General features: G+C 40.8%; 1 protein-coding gene across 1 annotated transcript in view; it reads left to right on the plus strand.

Annotated features, from left to right (window-relative positions):
• The window catches only part of dcc (DCC netrin 1 receptor), a 699,685-nt gene that overhangs the window by 440,263 nt on the left and 246,769 nt on the right, over positions 1 to 12,653 (plus strand). The window contains exons 9-10 of the mRNA XM_031825895.1: positions 1 to 118; positions 754 to 902. The exon at positions 1 to 118 is cut by the window's left edge and continues 37 nt beyond it. Of these exons, the coding sequence (XP_031681755.1) occupies positions 1 to 118; positions 754 to 902 (267 nt within the window). The remainder of the gene's footprint in view (positions 119 to 753; positions 903 to 12,653) is intronic.

Consider the following 12,653-nt stretch of genomic DNA (forward strand, 5'->3'; position numbering starts at 1 on the left):
CAGTTGACTGTCAGTAACCTGAAGCCAGAGGAGACCTACTCCTTCAGAGTGGTGGCCTACAACGACAACGGGCCTGGAGAGAGATCCGAGACACTCAAACTCACCACGCCGCCAGAGTGTAAGTAAACACACACGCACGCACACGCACACACACACACACGCACGCACGCATGTGCGCACGCACGCAAGCACACACACACACAACCGTACTGTATAGGTAGTGTAAGTACTGTACTCTAGTTGCATGTTTATCTGTTTTTTTTAAATCAGGCCTAAAGACATTACCATTAGAGGTAGGTATGGGTAATGGGTAAAACCATTAGCATTACATTGACAACAAGTAATGATCTGGTGTTATAATGCTGTGTAGTCATTTCTAATGATGTTTAAAGCCTTACAAAGTGAGGGAGCTTAGACTGTAATGAGTTAAAGTTAAAGCCTTACGGCGACGGAGGATGGGAGTGATGCCTTGGAGGCACCTCAATTTAGTGGAAAAGGAATTATGTTTAACTCTCCTGTTCTCCATGTATCTATGTGTGTGTGTGTGTGTGTGTGTGTGTGTGTGTGTGTGTGTGTGTGTGTGTGTGTGTGTGTGTGTGTGTGTGTGTGTGTGTGTGTGTGTGTGTGTGTGTGTGATCTATGATTTGTGTGTGAATCTGTGTGTCTGACGTATGTCTCGTTCTGATCCGATCATGTCTGTGTGTGTGTGTGTGTGTGTGTTTCTGATCCGTTCATGTGTTCCTGTCCCAGCAGTGCAGGTCCCCGGGCCGGTGGAGAACCTCCAGGTAGAGTCCATCTCCCCCACCTCCATCCAGGCCTCCTGGGACGCCCCGGTCTACGCCAACGGGCCCCTGCTCGGGTACAGACTGCTCTGGACTGAGACACCCTCTGGCAAGGAACAGGTACATGTTTCTCATGGTCCAATCTGACACAGATAAAAGAGCTAACTATAGCTCTGGGTTATATGAGTTCACCTGAAAATGGCACAGGGCCAGTACTAAGTTCTCTCCATTTTCTCTGGAAGCAATTAGCATAATTAAAGCTTGGTAGTTTGAGCTGTTCTTGCCATGATAATGACTTGGTCTTTTACCAAATAGGGCTCTATTCTGTATACCATCACTACCTTTTCACAACACATCTGATTGGATTAAATGGATTAAGAAGGAAAAGAATTCCACAAATTTACTTTTAACAAGGCACACCTGTTAATTGAAAAGCGTTTCCGGTGGTTACCTCATGAAACTGGTTGAGAGAATGCTAAGAATGTGCAAATCTGTCATCAAGGCAAAGGGTAGCTACTTTGAAGAATCTCAAATATATTTTTATTTGTTTAACATTTTTTTGGTTACTACATGATTCCATATGTGTTATTTCATAGTTGTTGATGTCTTCACTATTATTCTACAATGTAGAACATAGTAAAAAAAAATAAGAAAAACCCTGGAATGAGTAGATGTGTCCAAACTTTTGACTCGTACTGTATAAATAGAATATATAATATACCACCCCATTACAGTACATATAGATGTACACTTCTGTTCGATAGTTTGGTGTCACTTAGAAATGTCCTTGGTTTTGAAAGAAAAGCACGTTTTTTTGTACATTAAAATAACATAAAATTGATCAGAAATACAGTGTAGACATTGTTAATGTTGTAAATGACTATTGTTGCTGGAAACGGCTGATTTTATTATGGAATATCTACATAGGCGTACAGAGGCCCATTAAAGTATATATAGAAGTATACAATATAACACCCCATCACAGTACATATAGTATATATAGAAGTATATAATATACCACCTCATTACAGTACATATAGTATATATAGAAGTATACAATATAACACCCCATCACAGTACATATAGTATATATAGAAGTATATATAATATACCACCCCATTACAGTACATATAGTATATATATATAAGTATATAATATACCACCTCATTACAGTACATATAGTATATAATATACCACTCCATTACAGTACATATAGTATATATAGAAGTATATAATATACCACCCCATTACAGTACATATAGTATATATATATAAGTATATAATATACCACCTCATTACAGTACATATAGTATATAATATACCACTCCATTACAGTACATATAGTATATATAGAAGTATATAATATACCACCCCATTACAGAACATATATAATATACCACCTCATTACAGTACATAACATATATATAGAAGTATATAATATACCACCTCATTACAGTACATATAGTATATATAGAAGTATATAATATACCACCCCATTACAGTACATATAGTATATATATATAAGTATATAATATACCACCTCATTACAGTACATATAGTATATAATATACCACTCCATTACAGTACATATAGTATATATAGAAGTATATAATATACCACCCCATTACAGAACATATATAATATACCACCTCATTACAGTACATAACATATATATAGAAGTATTTAATATACCACCTCATTACAGTACATATAGTATATATAGAAGTATATAATATACCACCCCATTACAGTACATATAGTATATATATAAGTATATAATATACCACCTCATTACAGTACATATAGTATATATATAAGTATATAATATACCACCTCATTACAGTACATATAGTATATAATATACCACTCCATTACAGTACATATAGTATATATGGAAGTATATAATATACCACTCCATTACAGTACATATAGTATATATAGAATTATATAATATACCACTCCATTACAGTACATATAGTATATATAGAAGTATATAATATACCACTCCATTACAGTACATATAGTATATATATAAGTATATAATATACCACCCCATTACAGTACATATACTATATATAGAAGTATATAACATACCACCTCATTACAGTACATATACTATATATAGAAGTATATAATATACCACCTCATTACAGTATATGTAGTATATATAGAAGTATATAATATACCACCTCATTACAGTATATGTAGTATATATGGAAGTATATAATATACCACTCCATTACAGTACATATAGTATATATAGAAGTATATAATATACCACCCCATTACAGTACATATAGTATATATAGAAGTATATAATATACCACCCCATTACAGTACGTATAGAAGTATATAATATACCACAGTACATAAAGTATATATAGATGTATATAATATAACACTTCATTACAGTACATATAGTATATATAGAAGTATGTAATATACCACCTCATTACAGTACATATAGTATATATGGGGGCGGCAGGGTAGCCTAGTGGTTAGAGCGTTGGGCTAGTAACTGGAAGGTTGCAAATTTAAACCCCCGAGCTGACAAGGTACAAATCTGTCATTCTGCCCCTGAACAGGCAGTTAACCCACTGTTCCTAGGCCGCCATTGAAAATAAGAATTTGTTTTTAACTGACTTGCCTGGTTAAATAAAGGTAAAATAAAAAAATTAAAATCAATAGAAGTATATAATATACCACAGCACATAAAGTATATATAGATGTATATAATATACCACCTCATTACAGTACATATAGTATATAGAAGTATATAATATACCACATCATTACAGTACATATAGTATATATATAAGTATATAATATACCACATCATTACAGTACATATAGTATATATAGAAGTATATAATATACCACCCCATTACAGTATGTATAGAAGTATATAATATACCACCTCATTACAGTACATATAGTATATATAGAAGTATATAATATAACACCTCATTACAGTACATATAGTATATATAGAAGTATATAATATACCACTCCATTACAGTACATATAGTATATATAGTATATATAGAAGTATATAATATACCACTCCATTACAGTACATATAGTATATATAGAAGTATATAACATACCACCTCATTACAGTACATATAGTATATATAGAAGTATATAATATACCACCTCATTACAGTACATATAGTATATATAGAAGTATATAATATACCACTCCATTACAGTACATATAGTATATATAGTATATATAGAAGTATATAATATACCACTCCATTACAGTACATATAGTATATATAGAAGTATATAACATACCACCTCATTACAGTACATATAGTATATATAGAAGTATATAATATACCACCCCATTACAGTACGTATAGAAGTATATAATATACCACAGTACATAAAGTATATATAGAAGTATGTAATATACCACCTCATTACAGTACATAACATATATATAGAAGTATGTAATATACCACCTCATTACAGTACATATAGTATATATAGAAGTATATAACATACCACCTCATTACAGTACATATAGTATATATAGAAGTATATAATATACCACTCCATTACAGTACATATAGTATATATAGAAGTATATAATATACCACCTCATTACAGTATATATAGTATATATAGAAGTATATAATATACCACCTCATTACAGTACATATAGTATATATAGAAGTATATAATACACCACTCCATTACAGTACATATAGTATATATAGTATATAGAGAAGTATATAATATACCACCTCATTACAGTATATATAGTATATATAGAAGTATATAATATACCACCTCATTACAGTATATATAGTATATATAGAAGTATATAATATACCACCTCATTACAGTATATTACAGTATATATAGTATGTATAGAAGTATATGTATTTACACCCTCTGCCACGTGCAAATGAAGATGTTGATCGTACTGTAGTTGTTTAGAATTCTATTTCATGTCTTCCTGGAAGGCACTATGCTGTATGCAAACACACACACACACACACACACATACCCTCCCTCCCTCCCACTCACATCTCCCCCTCCTTCTCTCTCCCTCTCTCTCCCCCCCTTTCTCCCCAACCTCCCCCCTCCTCCCTCCCACTCCATCTCCCTCCATTCCTCCAACCTCCTCCCTCCCACTCCATCTCCCTCCCTTCCTCCAACCTCCTCCCTCCCACTCCTCCAACCTCCACCCTCTCCCTCCCCGTCCCCCTCCCTCTTCCCCTCCTGCTCTCCCTTCACTTTCTCGCCTTCCTCAACCCTACCCCCTCCCTCTTCCCCACCCCCGTCCCCCTCCCAATAATAGACTATCAACACCACCAATAGGTTCATCCCCCTGCGTAAAGCCTTTGAATACAGTAGTAGTCCAATTAGCAAAATGGCACTGTATTTGTTTAGCTGTACATAATTATATTTAATTTCTTCCTGGAAGGGACTATGCAAACACACACACACACACACACACACACACACACACACACACACACACACACACACACACTCTTCCTTCCTTTGAGATCCCTCCTTATGAAGCATGATTTCCCTCCATTTATCCCAGGTTGTGGTGTGGGTCTGGCTGGCTGACTCAGCCAATCCCTGACCTGCAGATGTTGTCGCAGTGGGAGAAGGGACAAGAGGTAGTTGTTACTGACACACAGACACAAACACAGTGTGTGGTCTAGCACGTAGCAGTCCAGGCCAGGCAGGAATGATTTACAGTTACCTCCAAAAGTATTGGCACCCTTGTTAATTTTAAATACTGTTGAAGTAATATGGCTAGAGGTTCATCTGCCTCACCTAAAGCCCATTCTGGTGGGAAGCTGCTATAGACAGTCAGTATCTGGATAATGTTAAATACTGTTGAAGTAATATGGCTACAGGTTAATCTGCCTCAACTAAAGCCCATTCTGGTGGGAAGCTGCTATAGACCACCAGTGCTAACAGTCAGTATCTGGATAATATGTGTGAAATGCCTGATAGTGTATGTGATATCAACAGAGAGGTATATTTTCTGGGGGATTTAAATATTGCCTGTCTTTCATCAAGCTGTCCACTTAAGAAAAAGCTTCAAACTGTAACCAGTGCCTGCAACCTGGTTCAGGTTATCAGTCAACCTACCAGGGTAGTTTACAAACAGCACAGGAATGAAATCATCAACATGCATTGATCACATCTTTACTAATGCTGCAGATATTTGCTTAAGAGTGGGAGCCAAATCCATAGGATGTAGTGATCACAATATACTGTATATACCCGTGCTTCTACACCTGCATTGCTTGCTGTTTGGGGTTTTAGGCTGGGGGTTTCTGTACAGCACTTTGAGATATCAGCTGATGTAAGAAGGGCTTTATAAATATATTTGATTTGATAAATATGATTAGGAGCCATATCTAGGGAAAATAAGAGGTCAGGCTGGGCCTAATATAGTGTATAAGAGGACAGGCTGGGCCTAATATAGTGTATAAGAGGTCAGGCTGGGCCTAATATAGTGTATAAGAGGTCAGGCTGAGCCTAATATAGTGTATAAGAGGTCAGGCTGGGCCTAATATAGTGTATAAGAGGTCAGGCTGGGCCTAATATAGTGTATAAGAGGTCAGGCTGGGCCTAATATAGTGTATAAGAGGTCAGTCTGGGCCTAATATAGTGTATAAGAGGTCAGGCTGGGCCTAATATAGTGTATAAGAGGTCAGGCTGAGCCTAATATAGTGTATAAGAGGTCAGGCTGGGCCTAATATAGTGTATAAGAGGTCAGGCTGGGCCTAATATAGTGTATAAGAGGTCAGGCTGGGCCTAATATAGTGTATAAGAGGTCAGTCTGGGCCTAATATAGTGTATAAGAGGTCAGGCTGGGCCTAATATAGTGTATAAGAGGTCAGGCTGGGCCTAATATAGTGTATAAGAGGTCAGGCTGGGCCTAATATAGTGTATAAGAGGTCAGGCTGGGCCTAATATAGTGTATAAGAGGTCAGGCTGAGCCTAATATAGTGTATAAGAGGTCAGGCTGGGCCTAATATAGTGTATAAGAGGTCAGGCTGGGCCTAATATAGTGTATAAGAGGTCAGGCTGGGCCTAATATAGTGTATAAGAGGTCAGTCTGGGCCTAATATAGTGTATAAGAGGTCAGGCTGGGCCTAATATAGTGTATAAGAGGTCAGGCTGGGCCTAATATAGTGTATAAGAGGTCAGGCTGGGCCTAATATAGTGTATAAGAGGTCAGGCTGGGCCTAATATAGTGTATAAGAGGTCATTTAAGACGTTTTGTTGATGATGTTGATGATGTCAAGAATATTTGTTGGTCTGTGGTGTGTAATGAGGAGCAACCAGCTACTGCTGGTCTGTGGTGTGTAATGAGGAGCAACCAGACGCTGCTGGTCTGTGGTGTGTAATGAGGAGCAACCAGACACTGCTGGTCTGTTGTGTGTAATGAGGAGCAACCAGACGCTGTTGGTCTGTGGTATGTAATGATGAGCAACCAGACGCTGCTGGTCTGTGGTGTGTAATGAGGAGCAACCAGACGCTGCTGGTCTGTGGTGTGTATGAGGAGCAACCAGACGCTGCTGGTCTGTGGTGTGTAATGAGGAGCAACCAGATGCTGCTGGTCTGTGGTGTGTAATGAGGAGCAACCAGACGCTGCTGGTCCGTGGTGTGTAATGAGGAGCAACCAGACGCTGCTGGTCAGTGGTGTTTAATGAGGAGCAACCAGACGCTGCTGGTCTGTGGTGTGTAATGAGGACCAACCAGACGCTGCTGGTCTGTGGTGTGTAATGAGGACCAACCAGACGCTGCTGGTCTGTGGTGTGTAATGAGGAGCAACCAGACGCTGTTGGTCCGTGGTGTGTAATGAGGAGCAACCAGACGCTGCTGGTCTGTGGTGTGTAATGAGGAGCAACCAGACGCTGCTGGTCTGTGGTGTGTAATGAGAACCAACCAGACGCTGCTGGTCTGTGGTATGTAATGAGAACCAACCAGACGCTGCTGGTCTGTGGTGTGTAATGAGGAGCAACCAGACTCTGCTGGTCTGTGGTGTTTAATGAGGAGCAACCAGACGCTGTTGGTCCGTGGTGTGTAATGAGGAGCAACCAGACGCTGCTGGTCTGTGGTGTGTAATGAGGAGCAACCAGACGCTGCTGGTCTGTGGTGTGTAATGAGGAGCAACCAGACGCTGCTGGTCTGTGGTGTTTAATGAGGACCAACCAGACACTGCTGGTCTGTGGTGTGTAATGAGGAGCAACCAGACGCTGCTGGTCTGTGGTGTGTAATGAGGAGCAACCAGACGCTGCTGGTTTGTGGTGTGTAATGAGGAGCAACCAGATGCTGCTGGTCTGTGGTGTGTAATGAGGAGCAACCAGATGCTGCTGGTCCGTGGTGTGTAATGAGGAGCAACTAGACGCTGCTGGTCTGTGGTGTGTAATGAGGAGCAACCAGACGCTGCTGGTCTGTGGTGTGTAATGAGGAGCAACCAGACGCTGCTGGTCTGTGGTGTTTAATGAGGAGCAACCAGACGCTGCTGGTCTTTGGTGTGTAATGAGGACCAACCAGACGCTGCTGGTCTGTGGTGTGTAATGAGGAGCAACCAGACGCTGTTGGTCCGTGGTGTGTAATGAGGAGCAACCAGACGCTGCTGGTCTGTGGTGTTTAATGAGGAGCAACCAGACACTGCTGGTCTGTGGTGTGTAATGAGGAGCAACCAGACGCTGGACTTGACACATTTATGAAACTACTTATTCCAGTTACTAATAAGCACCCCTTAAGAAAATGACCTTTAAAACAATTGAAAAATTGTATGGTTGAGAGGGATGAGAGGGATGAGGCAAAAGAAATGTCAAATAAAACTGTCTGCACAACCGATTGGCAAACGTATTGCAAATTGAGAAATCATGTGACTAAACTAACGTGAAGCTCGTCGTTGGAATGAGGTGAGGACCAAAGTGTGGTAAGTGTTCATCATTATATTTATTGAACCGAGAACACTAAACAAAGTAACCAAGGAGAAATGAAACAGTTCTGAAAGGTGACAGACACATAACAGAAAATAATCCACGAAACACAGATGGGAAAAGGCTACCTAAGTATGATTCTCAATCAGAGACAACTAACGACACCTGCCTCTGATTGAGACCATACCAGGCCAAACACATAAACACAACATAGATAAAGGAATATAGACTACCCACCCCAACTCACACCCTGACCATACTAAAACAAACATAGACAACCCACCCCAACTCACGCCCTGACCATACTAAAACAAACAGACTACCCACCCCAACTCACGCCCTGACCATACTAACACAAACAGACTACCCACCCCAACTCACACCCTGACCATACTAACACAAACAGACTACCCACCCCAACTCACACCCTGACCATACTAAAACAAACATAGACAACCCACCCCAACTCACGCCCTGACCATACTAAAACAAACAGACAACCCACCCCAACTCACGCCCTGACCATACTAAAACAAACAGACAACCCACCCCAACTCACGCCCTGACCATACTAAAACAAACATAGACAACCCACCCCAACTCACACCCTGACCATACTAAAACAAACATAGACAACCCACCCCAACTCACACCCTGACCATACTAAAACAAACATAGACAACCCACCCCAACTCACGCCCTGACCATACTAAAACAAACATAGACAACCCACCCCAACTCACGCCCTGACCATACTAAAACAAACAGACAACCCACCCCAACTCACGCCCTGACCATACTAAAACAAACATAGACAACCCACCCCAACTCACACCCTGACCATACTAACACAAACAGACTACCCACCCCAACTCACGCCCTGACCATACTAACACAAACAGACTACCCACCCCAACTCACGCCCTGACCATACTAAAACAAACATAGACAACCCACCCCAACTCACACCCTGACCATACTAAAACAAACAGACAACCCACCCCAACTCACACCCTGACCATACTAAAACAAACAGACAACCCACCCCAACTCACACCCTGACCATACTAACACAAACAGACAACCCACCCCAACTCACACCCTGACCATACTAAAACAAACATAGACAACCCACCCCAACTCACACCCTGACCATACTAAAACAAACAGACAACCCACCCCAACTCACACCCTGACCATACTAACACAAACAGACTACCCACCCCAACTCACGCCCTGACCATACTAAAACAAACAGACTACCCACCCCAACTCACGCCCTGACCATACTAACACAAACAGACTACCCACCCCAACTCACGCCCTGACCATACTAACACAAACAGACTACCCACCCCAACTCACGCCCTGACCATACTAACACAAACAGACTACCCACCCCAACTCACACCCTGACCATACTAAAACAAACAGACAACCCACCCCAACTCACGCCCTGACCATACTAACACAAAGACATAACAAAGGACCTAAGGTCAGAACGTGGCAACTAAATAATAAATAAAAACTAAATAAAAAAGAATAAGACACTTTACTATGAACCAAAGATAAATGAAATAAAGAATGATGGTAGAAAGCTTTGGAGCTCCTTAAATGAAATTCTGGGCAAAAAGGCAAACTCTGCTCCGTCATTCATTGAATCATCACAAAACCCACTGACGTTGCCAACTACTTTAATGATTTTCCAGCAACAAACACTGACACTATACATCCAAGTATATCTGACCAAAAGACAACCATTGCAATTTTGAATTCCGTATGGAAGAGGTGAAAAAAATGATTGTTGTCTATCAACAATGAAAAAGCACCGGATGGAAGATTACTGAAGATAATAGCGGACGATATTGCCACTACTATTTACCATATTTTCAATTTAAGCTTACTAGAAGGTGTGTGCCCTCAGGCCTGGAGGGAAGCTAAAGTCATTTTGCTTTGAGTAAAGCCATGGTGTCTATGTATGTGGATGACTTAACACTATACACGTCAGTTGCTACAGCGACTGTAATGACTGCAACACTCAACAAAGAGCTGCAGTTAGTTTCAGAATGGGTGGCAAGGTATAAGTTTGTCCTAAATATTTCTAAAACTTAAAGCATTTTATTTTGGACAAACCATTCACTAAACCATGAACCTCAACTAAATCTTGTAATGAATTATGTGGAAATTGAGCAAGTTGAGGTGATTAAACTGCTTGGAGTAACCCTGGGTTGTAAACTGTCAGGGTCAAAATATATTGATACAACAGGGGTGGCAGGGTAGCCTAGTGGTTAGAGTGTAGAGGCGGCAGGGTAGCCTAGTGGTTAGAGCTTTGGACTAGTAACCGGAAGGTTGCAAGTTCAAATCCTCGAGTTGACAAGGTACAAATCTGTCCCTGAACAGGCAGTTAACCCACTGTTCCTGGGCTGTCATTGAAAATAAGAATTTGTTCTTAACTGACTAGTTAAATAAAGGTAAAATAAAGGTTCAATGAAAAACAGTAGAGAAGAAGAAGATAAGGAGAAGTCTGTCTGTAATAAAGTGCTGCTCTACCTTCACAATCCCCAAGTCCAGAACAGACTAAGGGAGGCTCACAGTACTTCATAGAGTCATGACTTCATGGAACTCTATTCCACAGTACTACATAGAGTCATGACTACATGGAACTCTATTCCACAGTACTACATAGAGCCATGACTAGATGGAACACTATTCCACAGTACTACATAGAGCCATGACTACATGGAACTCTATTCCACAGTACTACATAGAGCCATGACTACATGGAACTCTATTCCACAGTTCTACATAGAGCCATGACTACATGGAACTCTATTCCACAGTAGTACATAGAGCCATGACTACATGGAACTCTATTCCACATCAGGTAACTGATGCAAACAGTAGAATCAGACTTATAAAAAAGTACACCTTATGGAACAGCGGGGACTGTGAAGAGACACACACACAGGCACAGACGTACTCTACAAACACATACGTTGTAATATTATTTTATGGTGGTGTTATACATTTTCTATTGTAGATATGTAGTGGTGTAATGATGTTATAGTACAGTTTTATCTTTTGTTTTATGTGGTAATGTACTGTAAGTACCTTAATGTGTTCAGACCCCAGGAGGGATGGCTGCTGCTAATCGGGAACCTTAATAAACCCCAGGAGGGATGGCTGCTGCTAATCGGGAACCTTAATAAACCCCAGGAGGGATGGCTGCTGCTAATCGGGAACCTTAATAAACCCCAGGAGGGATGGCTGCTGCTAATCGGGAACCTTAATAAACCCCAGGAGGGATGGCTGCTGCTAATCGGGAACCTTAATAAACCCCAGGAGGGATGGCTGCTGCTAATCGGGAACCTTAATAAACCCCAGGAAGGGTAGCTGCTGCTAATCGGGAACTTTAATAAACCCCAGGAGGGATGGCTGCTGCTAATCGGGAACCTTAATAAACCCCAGGAGGGATGGCTGCTGCTAATCGGGAACCTTAATAAACCCCAGGAGGGATGGCTGCTGCTAATCGGGAACCTTAATAAACCCCAGGAGGGATGGCTGCTGCTAATCGGGAACCTTAATAAACCCCAGGAGGGATGGCTGCTGCTAATCGGGAACCTTAATAAACCCCAGGAGGGATGGCTGCTGCTAATCGGGAACCTTAATAAACCCCAGGAAGGGTAGCTGCTGCTAATCGGGAACCTTAATAAACCCCAGGAGGGATGGCTGCTGCTAATCGGGAACCTTAATAAACCCCAGGAGGGATGGCTGCTGCTAATCGGGAACCTTAATAAACCCCAGGAGGGATGGCTGCTGCTAATCGGGAACCTTAATAAACCCCAGGAGGGATGGCTGCTGCTAATCGGGAACCTTAATAAACCCCAGGAGGGATGGCTGCTGCTAATCGGGAACCTTAATAACC

The sequence above is a fragment of the Oncorhynchus kisutch genome, linkage group LG6, assembly GCF_002021735.2.
Source record: "Oncorhynchus kisutch isolate 150728-3 linkage group LG6, Okis_V2, whole genome shotgun sequence".
Lineage (NCBI taxonomy): Eukaryota > Metazoa > Chordata > Actinopteri > Salmoniformes > Salmonidae > Oncorhynchus > Oncorhynchus kisutch.